Source organism: Anopheles coustani, chromosome 3 (assembly GCF_943734705.1).
Source record: "Anopheles coustani chromosome 3, idAnoCousDA_361_x.2, whole genome shotgun sequence".
Classification (NCBI taxonomy): domain Eukaryota; kingdom Metazoa; phylum Arthropoda; class Insecta; order Diptera; family Culicidae; genus Anopheles; species Anopheles coustani.
In genome coordinates, this window is record NC_071288.1 from 4,438,806 (window position 1) to 4,459,708 (window position 20,903).

General features: G+C 43.5%; 4 protein-coding genes across 7 annotated transcripts; 3 read left to right on the plus strand and 1 right to left on the minus strand.

Annotated features, from left to right (window-relative positions):
- Nucleotides 1–330: 330 nt before the first annotated feature.
- LOC131260202 (DNA helicase MCM9-like) lies at nt 331–3,969 on the plus strand. The gene is made up of 2 exons (XM_058261880.1): nt 331–513; nt 579–3,969. Exons 1-2 carry the CDS (start codon nt 422–424, stop codon nt 3,751–3,753), a joined length of 3,267 nt encoding a protein of 1,088 aa, XP_058117863.1. The 5' UTR covers nt 331–421; the 3' UTR covers nt 3,754–3,969.
- A 962-nt stretch (nt 3,970–4,931) lies between these two features.
- Nucleotides 4,932–7,772, minus strand: LOC131260204 (GTP-binding protein Rheb homolog). Of its 3 annotated transcripts, none has more exons than XM_058261882.1 (6): nt 7,690–7,772; nt 7,254–7,510; nt 6,720–6,791; nt 6,442–6,649; nt 6,236–6,365; nt 4,932–6,152 (listed from the first exon to the last, which is right to left on the minus strand). In XM_058261882.1, the coding sequence occupies exons 2-6, from the start codon at nt 7,300–7,302 to the stop codon at nt 6,063–6,065; spliced, it is 549 nt and encodes a 182-aa protein (XP_058117865.1). In that variant the 5' UTR covers nt 7,303–7,510; nt 7,690–7,772; the 3' UTR covers nt 4,932–6,062. The 3 variants fall into 3 exon arrangements, with proteins under 3 accessions (XP_058117865.1, XP_058117868.1, XP_058117867.1); XM_058261885.1 differs by having other exon boundaries at nt 7,254–7,441; nt 7,511–7,760; XM_058261884.1 differs by having other exon boundaries at nt 7,254–7,444; nt 7,511–7,760.
- A 230-nt stretch (nt 7,773–8,002) lies between these two features.
- LOC131260203 (malate dehydrogenase, mitochondrial) lies at nt 8,003–9,689 on the plus strand. The gene is made up of 2 exons (XM_058261881.1): nt 8,003–8,116; nt 8,462–9,689. The coding sequence occupies exons 1-2, from the start codon at nt 8,051–8,053 to the stop codon at nt 9,407–9,409; spliced, it is 1,014 nt and encodes a 337-aa protein (XP_058117864.1). The 5' UTR covers nt 8,003–8,050; the 3' UTR covers nt 9,410–9,689.
- Nucleotides 9,690–10,391: 702 nt separating this feature from the next.
- LOC131272037 (zinc finger RNA-binding protein 2) lies at nt 10,392–20,378 on the plus strand. Of its 2 annotated transcripts, XM_058273648.1 has the most exons (9): nt 10,392–10,535; nt 11,786–11,937; nt 12,013–13,884; nt 13,948–14,175; nt 16,613–16,719; nt 18,126–18,221; nt 18,296–18,647; nt 18,717–18,881; nt 18,984–20,378. In XM_058273648.1, exons 1-8 carry the CDS (start codon nt 10,486–10,488, stop codon nt 18,836–18,838), a joined length of 2,979 nt encoding a protein of 992 aa, XP_058129631.1. In that variant the 5' UTR covers nt 10,392–10,485; the 3' UTR covers nt 18,839–18,881; nt 18,984–20,378. The 2 variants fall into 2 exon arrangements, with proteins under 2 accessions (XP_058129631.1, XP_058129630.1); XM_058273647.1 differs by having other exon boundaries at nt 18,717–20,378.
- The last annotated feature ends 525 nt before the right edge of the window (nt 20,379–20,903 follow it).

A 20,903-nucleotide genomic window follows, 5' to 3' on the forward strand; every position in this document is an offset into this window, starting at 1 on the left:
TGTTTGTTAACAAACAAAACAAACGTCCAACTTTGACAGCCGGTAAAACCCGGGGGTTCATCAATGGTGAAGTAAAAACAATCAGTTTTAAAAATCTTACTCAGTTCTCTTAATTATGTGCCAGTGCAATTCGCAGATAGCTTACATATTATTTATAATTTTGTCTCAGTGCACGTTTTCCAAACGTAATTAAAAAAATATTAATCGACGATAGCAGTCTCGATGTTTGTAAACATTGGGAACGCGCAAATTCGTACAGTGCTTAATTTAGTTGTCATTGGGTTCTTGTTTTGGTCATTGAAGAACTTTTGCGACTGTGTTTTCTTTGTATAGTTTGCCTATGTTGTGTATTTCCCATCTATAGTGTTTATTCGCACAAGTTTATTTCGTTTTTCTACGATCCTTTTATAATTTCACCCAAATGGAAGCTTATTTGAAGCAGTATCATGACCAAGAGATTACCGATCTACTCAACAACCCCGACGATCTCTTGCACGTGTCCATCCATGTAAAGTAAGTTGGTAAAAGAAGGCTTCCGTTGAAAAATGGATTGTAATAATGCCTGTCGTTCTGTCTAGCCTGGCCCATCTTAATCGCAAGCAGTCGGAGTTATACCGAAGGATCATCCAGAACACCGACGTAGAGGTAACGCGATGGAACGAGTGTTTGCTGCGTGCCCAAAAATCCCTCATCGAGGGCAACCTGTTCCTCGAGCCAGGTTTTCAGATCAAACAAAACTGTCACGTCCGGTTCGTCAATATGCCATTGACGCCTTCAGAACTGCGTCGAGCTGCCTATCCAAGCAACGACAACGTTGGTCAATTCTTGCAGGTGAAAGGCAGTGTAATACGCATGACATCAAGCCGTTTTCTTGAATATAAACGCGAATATTCCTGCACGCGTTGCAAACGGACGGTGCTTCACGAGGCGGAGTATAGCAAGTCCTATGTGTTTGACCCGCCTGGACCTTGTCCGAGTGCTCGCGAAACTGGATGCCGGGGACAGCTACAGCCTGTGTCGGTACAGCCACTGCCGGAACATTGCCGGGACTACCAAGAAATACGCATCCAGGAGATCATGAGTGAGCGAAATGTACCTGCTTCGTTAGTCGTGACACTTGAAGACGATCTAGTGGACATTTGCCAACCAGGAGATTGTGTAACGGTTTGTGGGCGCATCGAGCATCGTTGGAAACCGCCCTCGGTAGGTCGGCGGACGGAGATTACGATTACGATGCGAGCAAACAGCGTTACGAAGGAGGAAAGCAAGGCAAGCTGGGCCAAGGATCTTCCCGAGCACCTGCTGTGCGTGCAAGCCGAGTGGCAAGAGGTGTTGCGAGAAATCGGTGAACTGGCTGCCAGGGATTTACTAGTTCAATCGATTGCGCCTGCAATTCGTGGCATGTACCCGGTGAAGTTAGCCATCGCGCTTGCACTAGCTTCGTGCTCGGAACGTCCAGGAGACGCAGAACAGCAAACCGTCCGCGGTCACTCTCATCTACTCCTCGTCGGGGATCCTGGGCTGGCAAAGTCGCAACTTTTGAAATTTGCATCGGAGATTGCGAGCCGAGCCGTTTACACCACTGGAATGGGCTGTTCTTCGGCAGGACTTACAGCTGCCGCAGTCAAAGATGAAGGAGAATGGCAGTTGGAGGCCGGTGCGTTAGTCTTAGCCGATGGTGGCATCTGCTGCATCGATGAATTCAACCTAATGCGTGAAACGGACAAAGCTTCCATCCACGAGGCGATGGAACAGCAGACAATAAGCGTAGCAAAGGCAGGAATGGTGTGCAAACTAAGCACACGATGCGTTGTGCTTGCCGCCACAAACCCCAAGAATCTCTACACGATGTCCGACGGAGAGGGCACTTCGGCGGCGAACATTGGAATCGGAGGTCCATTATTGTCGAGGTTTGATATTGTGCTTATTTTGAAAGACATTCGTGCTGCCGATTGGGATGCAGATATTGCTAGCCATCTGCTTTCGCTAGCATTGCGCGATGAGGAAAAGCAAACATTCGGGGAAGATCTCCCCGGATGGAACGGGATGGAGCAGTTCGCTACCTGGGAGCTGGAAAAATTGCAACTACACTTCGCCGCCATTAAGGACATACATCCGCGCGTATCTACCGAGGCAAACTTAATCCTTGGCGCTTACTATAAGGCTTGCCGTTCCGATCCATTTCGGGATCCCGCTCGCACTACCGTCCGTCTGCTAGACAGTTTGTTCCGGCTTTCGCAAGCGCACGCCCGACTGCTCTTCCGCTCAGAGGTAACACCGGTCGATGCCATTACCGTGATTCAACTGATGGAAGCGAGCTGGGGCTTCGGAAAGATAGGTATCACACAATACGATCTCATCAAAGCAGAACTTCCACTCGGACCGGATCAAACCATAATCGACCGATTGATGGACATTCTAAATCTGCACAATTTAGTGCAAGAATCGGTCACGGTGCGACCAATCGATGCAAACATACTTCGGCGGTATCACCGTGAAATGGTAGCGAAGAAGAAAATTCAACAGGCAGATAAGAATGAGCGTAAAGATGCAGAAGCCCTTTCAGGAAATCAAGGTTTATCTCAGCCAACGGTGACTCTTTGCTCCCCACGCGAATCAAGACCAGGTGTTACACAAAACGATGTAGTTTCAATAGAAGACCCGGTTCCTGCACCCTCAAAATACTCATTCCGACCAAAGGCCAATTTAAAAAAGTTGAGAAAAGCACCGCTTGTAGAATCGTCGTGCACGGACCGTGTTGAGCTGGAGGAGGGAGCAAGGATTCCAAAGAAGCGCAAAAGGCAAGCAGCGAACGAAGTTGAAGAGGATTATTCATTGAAAGCCCCTCTAGATGAAACGGCTCTAGGGAACTTGCTTGGCTCATTAAGGCGAGACTTTGATGCTGGAGACAATTTTGACGACGAGGATCGTGGAAACGGAACCAGCTCATCGGGAGTCAAACTTAATCTGGGTCAATCCGAACCGAATGATACATTAGTAGCGTCTGGTAAATCAAGCCACAGCCAAGACAAGGATATCTCTTTTAGTATGCTTTTAGATACGAGTAGAATATTCGACGACGAGGGCGATGAAGATTTTGAGAATGAGCTTAATGGCACGAACCGACAGCCGTCACAAATACCGGCAGCTTTGGGACCAGCTTATTCTTTGCTAACGAAACCGATCGCGATCGATGTATTAAATGCTAGGAACGGACGGGAAATAGAAACGCAAGATCATCAGAACCATTTACCCGACACAATACCGAATACAATTCCAAACACTGTGGATTCGAATGATGACGACAAACACAGTCCTGAACGTTCTATCTACAAAATCCAGCGGCCAAGTCAAAAGAAAATAACTATGTTGTCCTCGGTGCAACAACACGCGGCACGAAACTGTGCGCTCGACGATGACGATGATCTTTTGAATTTCGAAATTGAGCCATCTGGAGATTGTCCGTTGTTGAACAGTACGGAACCAAATAGTTCTACACCTTATGAGCCGGGAATTCGCACGCAGGCACGGGAAAAGCTGCTACGATTCGAGTTTCAACCGAGACGAAACGAAGGGCAAAGTGTCCAAGATGAAGACGATAGTGCGTACGACTCCATGCTGCGCAACGGTGTTGGTCAAATAGCTGACAAGCAACGTGCCGGTAAACAAACTGGTTCCCAGTACAGTGGGTTACTGAATGGAGATGAACCGGATGATTCAGAAATAGATTTTCATCTTTCCGACATTGATTAGTGATCGGCATTAAACAATAAGTAAATTGTTGAAATAGTTGAACTGCAACAATGACCAGGCTGTGATATCATATTACTTCATTTTGTTCCGTTTCAGATTAAACCAATTCTCACCACCTCATGCGCTTCTCTTACGAATGTGTATTGATATCTTCTTTTAGTGTTTTTTGTTGTTGTTTTTCTACGGTCAATAAAATATATACGATGTACATATCTATTAGTTGGATTTAACTTACTTTCACACACCCCAGGCCATTATCAGTTTCGTTTACCTTTTGTTGTATTTATTTCCTCGCTTCTTCACTTGCCGTAAAGCTCTCTGTTGAGGAATTTTGCAATTATATTTAATATTTTAAACTATGAAAACAGAAGGGCCATTTACTCGCTTCCTTATGGGTATACATTTTCTAGCTTTGTTAAAGAAAATTATCGGTAACTTTTGCAGGTGGTATTATCATAAACGAACAAACAAATAGTTATTTTTTCTATTTCTTCAAGGTTCTCTGTAGTGCACCAAATATGGAAGCACTGATGAAATAAGAAGTTGAAGCACGGATTTAGGAATAGCTTAGTTGAAACTGTAGTTCCCTACATGCAGCAGCACGGTAAATAAAACGGCAAACGGTAGTTTAACTTGGTAAAAAAAGAAACACGTAATATTTAGGAACAAACTAAAAGTTTACTCGTACAGATTAGTTCTGAAACCCATGTGTTCTTCGCGAACAAGTAAAAGGTCAAAAGATTTTGTTTTTCCAATATTTAAATCATTTATCCATGTTGCATCCCGTACCGATCATTTTGAGGTGGTTTACTTTTCCCTTTCCCCTACCTTATCTACAAACTCTCAAACGCCCGTATTCGTTTTCCATTCATCAGTCGATTAGACTTCCCAGCCTTTTGCATGGGCCACATGCATGCAATATGTAAGATTTATCCAAATTAAGCAGTCTTCACACAAACAAGCAAGTGAATCTGATCGTATCTGTGATCGTTGGCGCAAGCAAGCAATAGAATAAATCTCCACTTTGAAAATAATACAAATCAACATCTGATCGTTTGGCTTTGTGTAAGAAGATCAGCATGCTGCGCATTTCAATTCCGTTCGATTCCCTGCAGGGAATTTGAAACATTATTTGAAACTTTGAGGCATAGTGTGCTTAAAAATACGGAACGTACTCAAACAATCGCGACCACGTATCGCAACAAGGTTTATTTGTTCATTAATTAGAAAGCACTTGCGGCTTTCAGTAAGTATGTGTCCAAATTATGGTTTTGGGTTTAATGCGATCATTCCAGTTTCTAGTTGTGCTACTTTCATACTCATCATACTTGAAAGGAAATGTCGACCGGAAGGGTAGCAACAAGTTTAAAATTAAAAATAACAATCTTCCTTTCGCTGTTCTTTGAACACAAATTACTAAAAAAAATCCCACGACATTCCACAAAATAAAATTTAAAGTTACCAGTCACCGAGCCACTCGACAGCCATTCTTAACCCCTTTATGCACTTTTTTTCATACAAAGTCGCAGATGCTTTAGCGGATTTATGCGTACATTTTGTTGTTAGTTTAAAACATGCTGATAATAGTTTTGCATATTGCGCAAAACTGTCTTTTATGTTATCTTTTCTTATCAGCTCCGCCCGTACCAATTACTACACCACGTGATCAGCTGGTTATCAATGGGAAGATCATCATGTTGCCAGCGATCTTCTTAATAGTTTTTTTTTAATTTGCTTGCTGACGCTTAAATTCTACTTTTCTATTTATTAATATTACGTTCCATCCTATTGCTGTTGTTTTCTGGATTGAATACTCGAAGGCAATTGCAAGGACAAGGGTGTAATTTTTGTAAGATTGTGAACCACCACTGAACACTCCTTGTCATATGCGCTCTAGTGCATCCTCTTCTCGAAAGGGCTCAGAAGATGAATGGGGTGATTGAAATGGCGTTGTGATCGGGTGTGCAAATTGTGATCGGCAAAAATGTACTTGTGTACGTTTGTCTGTGTGTATTTCGGTGCTTTGAAAATTGAATGAAACATCAATCAGAACGGAAAACTCCTCACTACTCGCCGAATTGAATTGAGCGACCGGTTTACACCGATTGTAGGAAGAGGGCAAAATTCACTACTACTCCTCCCAACTTACTTACAGCGGTTAGTTTTTGTTTCTATCTTTCTCTCTATCTCTCTCATGCTATGAATCATAAACTGGGTCAATCCTTTGATAATCCCTAGGCCACGATCGTTGTGGCGGCACTAGACCAGCATTACCAGTTGGTGCTGGTCGACAGCATGAATTTCACCGTTCACGAAATTGTGCAGCTATTCTTTTCGCTCGTGTTTCCATTGTCTTTTTCGATCTGTGAGAGAAGTAGTGAGAAAATATCCGCCACGGACTGTAACAGGGAAAAGTATAGAAAAGAAATCGTGGATTAGCTTGCCGCTGAGATTTGAGATCAAACTGTTTTACAAAGCATACTTCATTCTGCTTGGCTGATGTTTCCAGAAAATGTGCTTTCCATGAATCGGCTAGTTTTTTGCCTTCCTCCGTCGGTACGGCACGTTCCTGGTGCAGATCCGTTTTATTGCCAACTAGAACGACCGGTACACTAGTGCGAAGAAAAAGGATATGGAACACATGTTGAAGGTGACGGTTCTATGAGGATTTTTTTTGCGTGTACATACTATGCTTTTCCCATCATGTCAAGCAGTTTCTCATAGAGGATCTTTATCACCTCGAACGAGCGCTGGCTGGTGATGGAGTAAACTAGGACATATCCATGGAAATCCATGCTATACTGGGCGGGAAAAATGCTGTACTCATCTTGCCCGGCCGTGTCCACTAATCGGATCTCGTAGTCCATCGAGTGAATACGGGTCTTTTTAGTGAATGCTAAAAAAAAATAAATTTTAGAACCACAAATTTGAGCAATGCTAACAACGATCATCATGATTAAACTTACTGTTTTCGATGGTTGGATCATATGAATCAACAAATTGGCCCTCGACAAACTGTATGCTTAGCGAAGATTTTCCTACAAAAAAACGAGAAAAGATTAACAATTTCGACAATCAGGTAATCGAATAAAGTGTATTGCAAAAGTCGGATCCATCACGCCCAACGGATGACTCATCGCCGTAAGGATGCCGAATGTAGGTAACTAGACCAAATACTATTTTCATTGATAAACTAAACACGGCCTTGATGACGCACTAGTTTTCATTATGCTGGCGACACTTAATCGGCATCGAGAGAGCAAACAGTCCATATTACATTGCATAGTCACGGGGGATAGTATTGCAGATGCACGGTGTTCGAGATCGTAATGCTCTACAGGGCCAGATAGTTGAACGTAATTGATTTTTCTGATTGTTTTGTTCGTGGATATAGGATCATAGATAGCAGAACTGGTGAAGTTATTTTCGAATATTAAAATACTACACATTATCATTTCCCTTAAGCTATATGGTCCGTAGTAAATCAAGAAAACACTTACCAACCGAACGATACCCCATCATCGCCACATTTCGCTGCTTGTACGTCATTTTTGAGTTTGTGCAATGGTCGATAGTTTCTAATTTGTTTTGCGTAGATTTTAGCTCCAACACCCACACGTTGTATCCAAAGATCGATTGAGTGTGATCTTGGCAGGGTCCACCACAGCTCACTTTTTCACTTTATTCGCTGCTAATCAGTTGTCCGTCGATTAGAGTTGCTGAACGTACACTCAGTCAAAACATTCAACGCAATTACCTGCAACAGGAAGGCATTCACACCGATGATAATCAGATACAAAACGAACGCAATCCCCAAACACAGCAAGCGCCACCCCAATCACTCGGTCAACGCGTTTTGCGTCCGCGAGTCCTTGGACGATCTGCGAAACTGCGGGCACCTTATCAGGTAACGGAAGAACTATTTCACAGATTTACCGATATGGCGAAAGACTACACCGATAAAACGATGGGATATACTGGATAGAGCAATAGGAATCCGTAATTTGCTGAGATAGGAAAGTACTTTGCGTGTTGTTCTTTTTGCGTTCCAAATGAAAAGATGGCAGTTCTTACAGCTGCCCGAGGTGCCTGAAGTGGAGGTGTGTACATGTCAAACACTGGCAGGTGGGCAAGGTTATCGAAGCGAAGCAATTCCTTCGGAAGCGCTCCGCTTCATTCTAGCAACCTTGCATGACGTGACGTCACATCGAGTGGTTCGATTTCGCACACCAATGATCCAGTAACTTCCGAGCGCCAGAACAGCATAGATCCGCTTCTGCAGCAATAGACCGAAAAGATGTTTGCCCGTGCCGTGAAAGTCGCTGCTAGCCAGGGAGCCAAGAACTTCTCCACCTCGAGCCAGGTTAGTTGTGGATTTATTCAAACATCTTGCCCAACAGAAGTAAAGAAAACTTTAGGAATACTGAAAAGGTGACCTTCGGGCTCTTCACATAATCACGACCTTCTCAAGGTAGCGAAAAGTGTGTGCATCATGTGAGTGTGCGCGAATAGTTCCTATTGGGACGAACATTCGCCTGTGTTTTAACGCAAAGGATAGCAAAAGTTTACGTAATGATGTGCGTTTATTTGGATCGAATTTTACTCGGAACTATTCATTTTTCCGACTTTCAAAATCACGAACTGATAAGAGATAAGAGTGTTTCAAGGTGAATAAGCTTTTTTGAACATTTTTTTTTCTGCCTTTCAGAACAATGTCAAGGTGGCCGTATGTGGTGCTTCCGGAGGTATCGGTCAACCGTTATCGTTGCTGTTGAAGAACAGCCCGCTTGTAACGGAACTGTCGCTGTACGATATCGTGCACACTCCCGGAGTGGCCGCCGATCTGTCGCACATCGAAACACAATCGAAGGTGACTGGTTACAATGGGCCGGAAAACTTGGAGAAGGCTCTGAAGGGTGCTGACATCGTCATCATTCCCGCTGGAGTTCCCCGTAAGCCTGGCATGACCCGTGATGATCTGTTCAACACGAACGCTTCGATCGTTCGCGACTTGGCGGCTGGCTGTGCCAAGGCATGCCCGAAGGCGCTCATCGGTATCATCTCGAATCCGGTCAACTCTACCGTTCCGATTGCCTGCGACACCCTGCAGAAGGCCGGAGTGCTGGACCCGCGCCGTGTGTTTGGCGTGTCGACGCTCGACATCGTACGCGCCAACACGTTTATCGGTGAGGCGGCTGGAGTTGATCCCCAGAAGATGGCCGTTCCCGTCATCGGTGGACATTCGGGTGTCACTATTATCCCGGTGCTGTCTCAGACGAAGCCAGCGGTGAACTTCCCTCAGGACAAGATCACCGCACTAACCGAGCGCATCCAGGAAGCCGGTACGGAGGTCGTGAAGGCGAAGGCTGGTGCTGGATCGGCCACGCTCTCCATGGCATACGCCGGTGCTCGTTTCGCACTGGCTCTGGCCCGCGCAATGAATGGCGAACAAAATGTTATTGAGTGCGCCTACGTTCGATCGGATGTTACCGAGGCCAAGTACTTCGCAACGCCGCTGTTGCTGGGAAAGAACGGTCTGGAGAAGAACCTGGGTCTACCTAAACTGAACGCTTTCGAGCAGGAACTGCTAAAGAAGGCCATCCCGGAGTTGAAGAAGAACATCCAGAAGGGAGAAGATTTCGTAAAGAAGAACTAAAAAGCCACTGGTACCTGCCGGGTTTTGCCCTACAACGTCTATCGATTCGGTTCTTGTAAAAAGCATTTTCCAAGTCGATCAATCATGAGAACCAAAGTTTTCGGTATCCTCCGACACACAATGGTAGCATAATGGAAAGTGAACAGCAGCAAATACTCCCTTATTAGGATACGTGGACACATCTGCTATGAATCAGTCTTATAAAGATCCGCCATAGTCCTTAAACAAGAATGAGCCGAATTCAAAAGGGAATAAAGTGTAATTTATTTGGTACAAAGTAGCTCACTAAACTACGCGTTTGAGTATTTATTTAATCTAAGATATCACTCAAAAATTTTTTAGCTTTTAATATTTCTATTTCTAATGATAGCATTACAATACATACAGTGAAATAGTAAACAAATATTTACTATTGAGGTCAAGTTCAAATATTCTCCCTGCCGTCATAGGTCAACTGTACAAACAATATGTTTATTATGACCATTCGTTGCATTACAAGGTCAAAAAACATATGTTAACCCTCACGGCGGTAGAAAAGTGTGCAATGTGTTTCTTCGTTGCTAAACTTTACAGAACTAAAAGTTATGTGTAAGCCAGTTGTAAAATTGTTTGAAAAACAGGGATTACAAATTCAAACTTCACGTCTATCTCTCTCTCTCTCTCTCTTGATTATTGTGGAACTATTTTGAAATCGATATTCTATAAACCAAGGTAAAGACATGTATTAATTAACTACAAAATAAACGTATCTCAGTGAAACAAATTAAACCAAAAACTGTTATTCTTATTAGAAGCAGTGGCACAACCCATTCAGTGTAATACTACCACTAATCTTCTTAGTTCATTGATTTCATAGCGTCAAATTTCGGGATTCCATTAAAATTGCATGTTTGGTGTCAAAATTCTCTATATTCCTCAACCTAACTCAGTGTTATACATGCTTTGGCACAGACCCAAACGGAACCCTCTTTGACGTCTGTGGCGAGTCTCGGAAAAAATCGCTTGCTGCAGAGCAAATCTTCGTTCTCGCGTACCGTGCATTAGTATCATCAATAGTTCGTTGCTGTCCGCAGATTATGGCCACTAACAACTATTTTGGGTTTCCCCACGGAGCGACGCAGTACGGGTAAGTGCAGCCTGGCAAAAAACAGCATTAAAAAACTACAACTTTTCTGTCACTACAACGGGAGTGTGGACGGTCTGCGGGGGGCATTGAAATGGTAGTACAATCGGGCAGCCGGCGTTGTCTATTTCTGAGAAGTGTGTGCATGAGGAAAAGCGTATGGTGAAATTCTTCCGTCGTCTGTAGGTTTCTTTCTTTCAAATCTTAGTTGCATGCAAAGAGTTCTGACCATGGTTGCTGTGATGATAAATGTGTCAGCAGGTGCAAAGAATTTGCTTCACTAGCCATGCAAAATTTTCCAAATGGAAACAACGATAGAAAAAAGGGTCTCCTCGTCGAACGCCATGTCTGGTCGGTGAGATGGGATGGAAATAGTCTATCGAGGCAGAACCTTCCAAAGAGAAGTATGCGATTGAAAAAAAAGCTGAACGTTCATGTTCTATGGTACTGTGAGTGTGTCAAATGAAGTTTTTAAGCGTTGCATAATTAAGCAACGAACGAGCAAATAACCCGCGGCAGATATCGTTCATCGGTTTCCAGAAATGTCGTTCGCACATTCGTCTAGCGCATTTCCTTGCGGCAAAGGAAATCATCATACAAATTAGTATCAACTAATCGCTACCGTTTTCCAGACAGCGAAAGGTAAATGATTAGTTTTAAGAAAAAAAGACCCAAGAAAGTCGGTGGTATCAGTTAATAACCGGAAAAACTGATGAAAGAGCGTGACAGAGAAAATTACCAATTTGGGAAGAGAGAATAATCAAGTGTGCTATGTGCGGTCGGAAAATCGATGGTTGCCGGGAAATCATCCAAGTGGCCTCATGGGACAAGTATTGGATGTTCCGCAAGTGAACTTGTTAAAAGTTAACATGATTTTTGTGGTGCCTGCAAGAAGAAATGTTTTCGCCCGCACCAAAATGTAAACCGCATTTGGTGAAATTGCTCGATCCGAAAGAAATTGGTTCTTGTTTCCAACTGGAATCTTCTTCCCAATCTCGCTTCTATCGTGAAACACCCGGCATCAAGCTGCTCGCTCTCTTTGAAAATGTTTGAAGTTTCATTTGAATCCGCTGGTAGTGCAAAAGTTTCTTCGCTCACTGTTATATTGTTCACACTCTTTGAATTGTTCTCTCAACGAGGACAACCAATTGATTTTAGTGCTTTGGCCTGTGTTTACTCATGATATGACACACTCACACACAGCACATTTCCTCAACTTTTGCCTTGCTTCTTGGGGTGAATATTTGCCACAGGACAACCGCTACCGGAACAGCCTATTCGACGACACAAACGGGATACGCAGTAGCACCGGCACCGGCACCAGCTGCCGCTTCGTACGGGACGGCTCGTCCGGCAGGCTACGATCAGCCCTATCAAACCGCTTCCGCTCCGGGAACGTACGCAAGTAAGTGATGTTATTTTTTCCATCGACCCCAGTAGGCTGATGACTTTATCCGATTTCTTTTCCTTTTTCCCGTAGCTACGGCAACAGCAGCAACCTACGACTACGGTTACGGGCGCACGACGCAGACGTACGATACATCGAAAACGTACTACCAGCAGGCACCGGGAGCAACGGCCGCTTATACTGCCCCGACCGCGTACGACGCCAGTGGCAGTGCACCAAAAGTGATTCCTACGTTCCAGACGCCGCATTCTGCCGCTTTCCCGAACGAAGCAATACGCACCACACTACAACCGGCCAAACCGGCCACACAGTATCAACCCGCTCAGCAACAGCAACCACAGCAGCACGCGGCTCCCGCACAAACGCAGTCGTACGTGCCGGCGCTATCAACGGGCTACTCGCAGACCGTCACCACTGTGCACTCGACCCCCAAGTCGGCAGCCATTGCCGGGCCGGTAGCTCCAAATAACTCGAACACCTACTCAAACTACGACGCAGCCTTGTACAGTGCGGCAACCATGTACGTTGCCCAGCAGCAGCAACAACCGCACAACAACAAAGCTCCCTCGAATGTGCCCGGTCAGCAGGCGGTATTGGCGGGTGCACCGGTGCCCGGCGGTGCCGTCATGACGGGTGGTGGTGCGGGTCCTGGAGTAGCTGCCGGCGGTGCGTCTTGGCAAGGATATAAAAACTCCAAGATGATGTCTGGAGGCCACGGAGCATTCCACTCGAAGGCACGCAAAGCGGCGCCAAAGCCAATGTTCATACATTACTGTGATGTATGCAAGATCAGCTGTGCCGGCCCGCAAACCTACCGCGAGCATCTCGAGGGACAAAAACATAAAAAGCGGGAACTGCTCATGAAGCAGGCAGCGGAACCGGGTGGCACGGCGCCGGCTCGTCCCCCGAACAGCCTCCACTGTGAGCTATGCGGTGTGACGTGCACTGGAAACGATGCCTACGCCGCCCATGTCCGCGGTGCCAAACACCAGAAGGTGGTGAAGCTGCACACCAAACTGGGCAAACCGATCCCGGCCTGTGATCCAACGCCGAATGCCGATGAGAAGAAGGAAGGCGGTGCCGTAGGAGGCGAGCAAGCGGGTGAAGGATCTGCCGTAGGTGGTGGTGGCGGTGGTGTAGGTAGTGCAGGGGGAGGTGAATCGCTGGAGGAATCCGTTCGCCCCGTTGGTAGTGAGTTCATTGAAGAAATCAAAGACGAGGAAGGAAAGCTGGTAAGCTTCAGCTGCAAGCTATGCGAGTGTAAATTCAACGATCCAAACGCGAAGGAAATGCACATGAAAGGTCGTCGTCATCGTTTGCAGTATAAGAAGAAGGTTCAACCGGACCTGGTGGTCGACATCAAGCCTACGGTGAAGCAGAAGAAAATTGCCGAAGCTCGAGCTCACCGTCAGGCGATGCAGGAGGAGTTTTGGAACCGGCGTCGCATGGCGGATGCCGAGATGGAGGACGATCACGGTATGCGTACGTTCGGGCGACATCCGTTCTTCGGGATGCTGCCGGGTCGGCGCCCGGAGTCGTCGGACGATCGACATGTAGTCGCACGTCATGCCGAAATCTACCCCAAGGAGGAGGAACTGCAAACCATCCAGCGCATTGTGTCGCACACGGAACGTGCCCTGAAACTGGTTTCTGATGTAATGACTAGCGGTGGTGGTAGTTCAATGGTCGCAGAACCTGCCGTTTTAGCAGCTGGTGTTGCTGACGGCGGTGGTACGTCGTCCGAAGGGGTTAAGAAACAAGAGGCAGGAAACGAGCAGTCGAAGGAGCAATCGATTCAATCGCAGCAACCATCAACAACACCCTCCGGTGCAGCCGGTGGAAAGTCCGGCCAGGCCAATCAGATGATTTCCTTTCACAAAGAAGCTGAAGGACCGACGTACCGTTTGCTCAAGGGTGTTATGCGCGTTGGTCTACTGGCTAAAGGTATGTAAACATTTTGTTAATCCAACGCGGTGCTCAATTAATCCATATTCTATCATGTTGTAGGCCTTCTTCTCCACGGAGATGATGTCGTGCAGCTGGTAATGCTGTGTGAAGAAAAACCGACAACGTCGTTGCTGAAGCGCGTAGCTACTGAACTACCGATTCAGCTGAAGAAAATTGCCGAAGATCACCGTTACACTGTGACAATGGCTCCGGTCGAGGGTGCCGTGCTGGTTACCGACGGCACGATGACGGTAAAGATATCACTCACTTCTCCATTGCTGCGCGAAGGTAAGTCCGCATTTCCAGTTTTTTTTGTTTACCAAAAATCGAAGAATCGCCTTTGGGGCCAAGAGAATGCCTTCATTCCTTACCACGTGTATGTATCCTGCTCTTCCTTATCCTGTCTCCTCTACCTCTTACTCTGGACCTTGGCTGACCACCAACACTAAACCATCACCGATTGTCCCTTCTCATATCAAAGCATAACTGTAACTTTCAATTAAGTAATACGATATTTACTGATTTTCAAGATCTCCAGTAACTCATTGAATTATATGCAGAGGATTACTCTAGCCGTGTACTATCTCACAAGCACTCCTCATTTTCCGAAAAATGATTACGTGTTTATACGATAAAATATATCAATAATTCTGCACATACTTTTGAAAAGTCGATAATATTTACATAGTTTCATAATTTCATTTCCACTTCTGAAAGCACATATTATTCAATTTCTGTCCTAATTGCATGGCATTCGTATGCAAAAATATGCATGGCCAATGTAAAACCAAGTTCAACACTCATTGAATAATTTTCATATGAGACTGTTTCGTTACTATTGGAAAATATAATTTACTTTGTTCCTCTTCGACTAGTCAAGTTAACTTATATCCACTCTATCTGTATCCAGCTATCCTACAAAGAAAAATAAAATTTTCATCTGGGAGGCTCATCTATCAAAAAGTCTCATAACACGCCCTGTCCTTATATCTCAATGCTTCTCACTTTGCGGAGAAGTATGCTATTTTATAGTCTATCTGTTTATCATTCGATGCTCGATAGCAATGAAATTACGTTAGTAGAGTTACATTATTATCGAGCATTAATAGACCTTATCAGGATAGGTTATAGAAAAACCAAACTCCCTTCCTTTCCTCCCGTCCCATTCTGTTTTCTTCTCCAAGGACTGGTATTGGAAAATGGTTGGTGGTTGGTAATGTACAGCACACTTGCATACTTTTTGTGGCGATTGAATCATCCTCATGGGCTGGGCGGAGAAGAGAAAGGTGAACAAAAAACAAACAATTCACGTGTCCGGGCGCAATGTGAATGTTACGAAAAACGAGTTACAACTCGTTTTTATACAACTCCTTTCGATTTGATTTGTCGTGGCTCACCTATTACACGGATGCTTTTCGGATTAGCTAGGCAAATTATGTCTTTCGTGACCAAACAACCTACCCCGTGGTTTCATCAGGTATTGAGTTTCGCTTGCGCAGATTCGAAACTTTTCAGATTTGGTTATGTAAAAAACAAGTTGTTGAGCATCGTCTATCATCAAGACAGTTAGAGGAAAAGGAATCAGGAGGCTCATATGTCTCAATATATATTTGTATGACCCAAGGGGCTGATCTACGAATGCTGATTTAAAAAATGTTGCCTACAAGAGGTCTTAGGCTTGTTTTAATCGAAACGATTGCATGAACAGGCACGACATGCTGCAAGGCTGACCTTACGTCGAGTCGAAGCAAACGGACAAAAGCATGTAACTCTATCCCAAGCGAGTGTCGTGTTGGTTCATCGTCGTCCGGAAGCTTCCCATAATCCTTTACATTGTAACTTGATTTTAACCAAACGATTTGAAGGGGGAAATTAACACCAAAATAAAGAAAAGCTGAAGAAGAGTAACAAACAACACCACATTACTAAACAGGATTTTTGACCATTCCCTACAGTCTGATGAACCTTACTGAGCGGAAAAAGTGAGAAATAGAGATAAAGTTTACTTGCTACTCTACTTTGTGCTCCTTTCTGTATGTTGCGCAAGTACAGCAGCCTGACTTTATTCTTATCTTGAATAAATTCCTCTCGGAAAAAAAATCTCCGCGTATCATATTGTTGTGATGAAGTAGAGTGTGTGCAATTTTGTTCCTGAAATGAAACGAGTGTAAAGAGAGATATATCGAGTACTAATCCACTTCATTATAATACTTTTCCCACCGAAACAACTCTTCCCGAAAAATTAGACTCTCGAGCCTATAAACAAAAAGATAAACCATGGTCAAACACCCTGTCTAAACTATATCTTTTCTCTTTTCTTCATTTTATATGTTATACCGAAACCAAAACCTCTACTACGTGCTTATTGTATTTGGTTGAACGCAATCATGAAATACAATGGAACGAAACCGATAACGATCCTAATTGCAAACGCACCCATCCACGTTTTGCATTTGGATATCGTTTTATCAACAAACAAACCAACACATTCCTCAACATGTGCTTGAACAAAAAACAAAACAAAAACCAACAAAAAACACCCGTACCTCGCGGGGATTTCGAATGGGATAAAAATAACACAAACTTATCGACCAACCCAACCAACCCGAAACAACGTCGGTCAAATGTTCCTGCCTTCGGCATGTTTACAATATTGCAAACAAATTGAACAAACAAAAATTGTTCAATGTTCGAAAAAAAATAACAAAAACGAACGAAAATGAAGTAAATGCATCCTCAGCGGAACAGGCTGTGCAATGTACCGAAGATCTGCTGCCACGCGAGCCCTGTCTGCAGGCGCTAGCCGCTCTTCGTCATGCTAAATGGTTCCAGGTTTGTGTAATTTTTTTCCAAATTCCTCTTTTCTTTTTAATATCTATTATTACATGCATATACCTACTCTATATGAATATATAAACATATATTTTTTCTATTGATTTGTTATCGTATAACGTCTCAACCGGTGTACGCGCGAATCTCCCTCCCACGTGCCCGATACTCGAACGATGGTTTTTGTTTTAGTTTGTCCCAAATTAGCGTGTGTGTGTGTAGTGTGGCCTTGTTGAAGCAATCGAACATTATTCGTAGCATTCGCGATCTAATCAGGTAGTTCGGTAAAACGTATCAACAAGCGTAGATGCCTAGCGCATTAATGCATCATTAATTGCATTCATTAATTTCACAATATTTAGAATGTCAGATTAATCAGTGGACATTACTTTTCACGTTGCCAAAACATGCCCTAAATTAATCACACATTTTTTTAATCAAGAGCAGCTATTTTGTTTTTCTCAGTAAGCGATATTTTACAAAATTAAGTCGAGCTTTTTCTGGCATTTGGAAAGAATTATCTCAAGAGTGTATTCCTGATGAAGAATGATCGTAAAACATGAAAGGCAATAATGAAAACATAGCATAAGATCCTAGCTAAAACTAAAGCACCGGTAGTCGATAGCATTGCGATTGAAAATTAGATAACATGGGAAAACAAAGGCCCACAAAGGGGACAATCAATACAAATAGAGAAGCTAAAGCCATACACATAATTATGATATGGCCTTTGCCGTTATGTTGTAATCATTATTAATTTTGTAAACACACCCGCAAATGGCATGTAAATTATTCTCCAGTATTCCGTCTAGCTAGGCCAAATCTGCATTTCTATATTTTCATTTCTCGCAAAACTTGTGATCGATGGGCGCTTTTTTAATGGTGAGGCAGAGAATAATTTGGCAGGGTTTTCTCTTCACGGCAGATTTATTATTTATTGTGATAGGAATTATTTAAACTCTGCTTGTATCGCTTTTCAAAATCGAGGCGCCATCGGAGTACAAAACGCGCGGTAACAACATAATTTCTTTGGCATTTGCAAGTGTGTAGAGATATGTAACCCCCGGTGTAGTGTTTTTGTGGTACCCGGCTACGACTGCTGCCGTTAATGCGAACGGTAAATAAAATGTAGATGCAAAAATTATCATTTTTTTTCCTCATTAGCATTGAAACGGAAAGCGATCGTAATTAGCCAGCATTTAATAATTATGTTATAGTTGTTTATTTTTGCTCGTTTTCCGACACTCTTGAATTTTGAAACCATTTTTTTTTTTGTTTTCTCCCTTGGGGTGCCCATTGGCATCCGGTCCGAGTGTCAGAATAACACAAGCGAGCAAGTTCATGGAATGATGTGTAAATTTAATTTTTTTTTCCTGCTTTTGTCCGGGATTGTTTCGTGCTGTATCTAGGCTAGAGCAACGGGACTACAATCTTGCGTGATGATTATGCGCATTATGCGTGACCTGTGCCAACGGATACCTATCTGGGGCCACATGAGCCAGTGGGTAGGTTTGCCTTTTTACCATTGTTACCTTTGGATTCGGTTTAGTTTTAACCGATATTATTTCGACCATTCCAGGCGATGGAGCTGCTGATCGAGAAGATTATCTCGTCCGCTGGAGACGCACTAACGCCGGGTGAGTGTTTGCGCCGCGTCATGGAAGCCATCTCGTCCGCTATCCTTATCAACGGTCCAGGGCTGCTGGATCCGTGCGAAAAGGAAACGGAGGATGCGCTGGCCGGTATGACCAAGCAGCAGCGCGAGGACATCACGGTTTCGGCCCAAATGTTCTTGCGCTACATTGCGTTCCGGCAAATCTACAAGGTGCTCGGTATTGATCCGTTGCCACCGCCAAAGTTTGCCGGTAACCGTAACTGGCGTTTCAACCGCAAGCGCCGACGCTCCGGAACGGAAGGCAACGAAAATGAAGGTAAACATCTGATAGTAGTTTTTTGTTACCCGAAGGCAATCATAACACTAAATCTTGGGGAATTTTTAGCCGATGGTGGTAAGATGGTTAAGAAGGAAGATTCCGCATCAAGCTCTGCTACGGGTGCAACATCAGCTGGTGCTAATAACGCCAATGCAGCAACCGCCATGGAAACGGAATCATCGAAGTAGAAGAACCAAACCAAACGAAAAAGGATTTCGCTATGGTGTAAAGGTATGTGCTAAATAATCAATCGCGATGGAGACGAGTGTGAAAGTATTCCTACCATGGGGGCTAATTGTGGTGTGATATTTATAATAACCCTTTTACGAACAGATAACAACACCGTTCAATGTTACATTCACCGTTACGATACATTTTATGAGCAAGAAGAGAGCGGAAACCCAAGGTGTATCCTAATCGAGGCGACCTCAAAATCTTAACGCTGTCCCTGTGATGATAGCCGCTTCCCATAAATTCAAGCTATGCACCTAAAACAAGCAACGGATAGTATTTGAGCATTAAAACAAGTAAAATTGTTTTGTCCTAGACGGGGTAGCAAGGAAATTAAATAAGGTCATTATATTGGGATTTACTCAGGCGAAACGAGACCGATGCGTTGAAAGATGCAAAGAAAAATTACTAGAACTATGAATAAACTTATCCAATTATTCGATGTGTTGTTAGTCAGTAGATTACAAAAAAAGGAAACACGTTTTTCACCCAACACCTCTTACTGAAACCAGGTACACGTTAGGATAGTACGTGGCTGGACTAGCTTGCGTAGAAAAAGGAACCATTTTGACATTTTCCTATCTCATACACTACTATATAAGTTCCTTTTAGATTGTTGGATTCTGTATGAATTCATTTATAGCGTCCTATGGGTATATACGAGCACTATTGCTAGTAATATCTTCCTTTTCCTTTTTACTGCAGTTGAATCCCAACCAGCGGCAATAGGTGGTAAAGCTGTCATATATAGCTAATTACACGTTTTAACATTAAACCATGTTCAATTCATGTATCAGATAATGTGTTTCTCAGTTTGCTGACATTCATTTAATTATAAAGTATCCGCACAGATACCAAGATACAGATGCTGTGCGGATACTCGATGAACTAACTTTATTGTATGATGCGTAGAAATGAAACGATTGATATGATTGATAAAATCATTTGATATGCACCATTTGATAAACTCAGACCATTATTCGTAAGAGTCTAATAAAGAAAGAGAGAGAGAGGGACAAGGGTTAACAAATTATCCTCTTATACACCCTATTTCGGAAGAAAATATTTAAAACCTGGAAAAAGCAGTAGGATAGGAAAGTTGTAGTAAACGGGTGGTTTAAATAAAACACTGGAATCAGAGGATGGTAAAAGCTCACTTGCAACTTCAGAGGAACTACTCTGCTTCATTAGATAGGATGAGAAATCGAAGAGTTGAGCTACACGGGAAACAATATGTATGAACTCTTAGGTCGACCCTGCGGGAGGTTATAAGATCAGCAAATTATAGATATCTACGATCATCAGTCTTACTGCATGGAAAGCAGCAAGAAATTTTAACAATTACACGTTCTGACTAGGTACTACCCAGGTGGTTACCCTGCTAGCAAACCCCTAGGTAAAGAGACGATAAACAAGATGTTGCCTCCTACTAGTAGACATCAAATTGAACATTTGAATTTTGAAATAAAGTAACCCATCAATGAATTACCTAGCAAACCTATGATTGTACAATTGCGTCTGAATTTCCTAGCATGATGACATACTATTGGCCAAGAAATGCTGCTGTCTTCTTCTTCTTCTTGGCGTAACGACCTTGTTGGTCATGCCTGTCCCGTTAAGGGCTTACGAGACTTGTTTCCTTGTTGTACGTGGATAGTCAGTCCTCTCGTACAGGGGAGGGTCCGGTCTCGGTTGGGATTCGAACCGACGCCGTCGACTGCTGTATGCAGCCTGAAAACATTACAGGACATCCTCTGGATTTAATCCTATACAATAAATATTATTTATAGAAGTTATAATACAAGCTTTCATTGAATCATCATTTGTTGGGATCTAAAGACTATGGAGAAAATAGGCAACAATATAAGTCAATGTAAATTTCAAAATCATCGTGAAAAACGTTTTAGATGTAAGAGGACTTAAAAGCAGTGAACAGCATGAAACTTTGTGACTGTATGGATTCTTTAAAGAGTGATTGTTAATTTTAACCAGGTAATTTATAGTGTTACTGACCAAAATAGG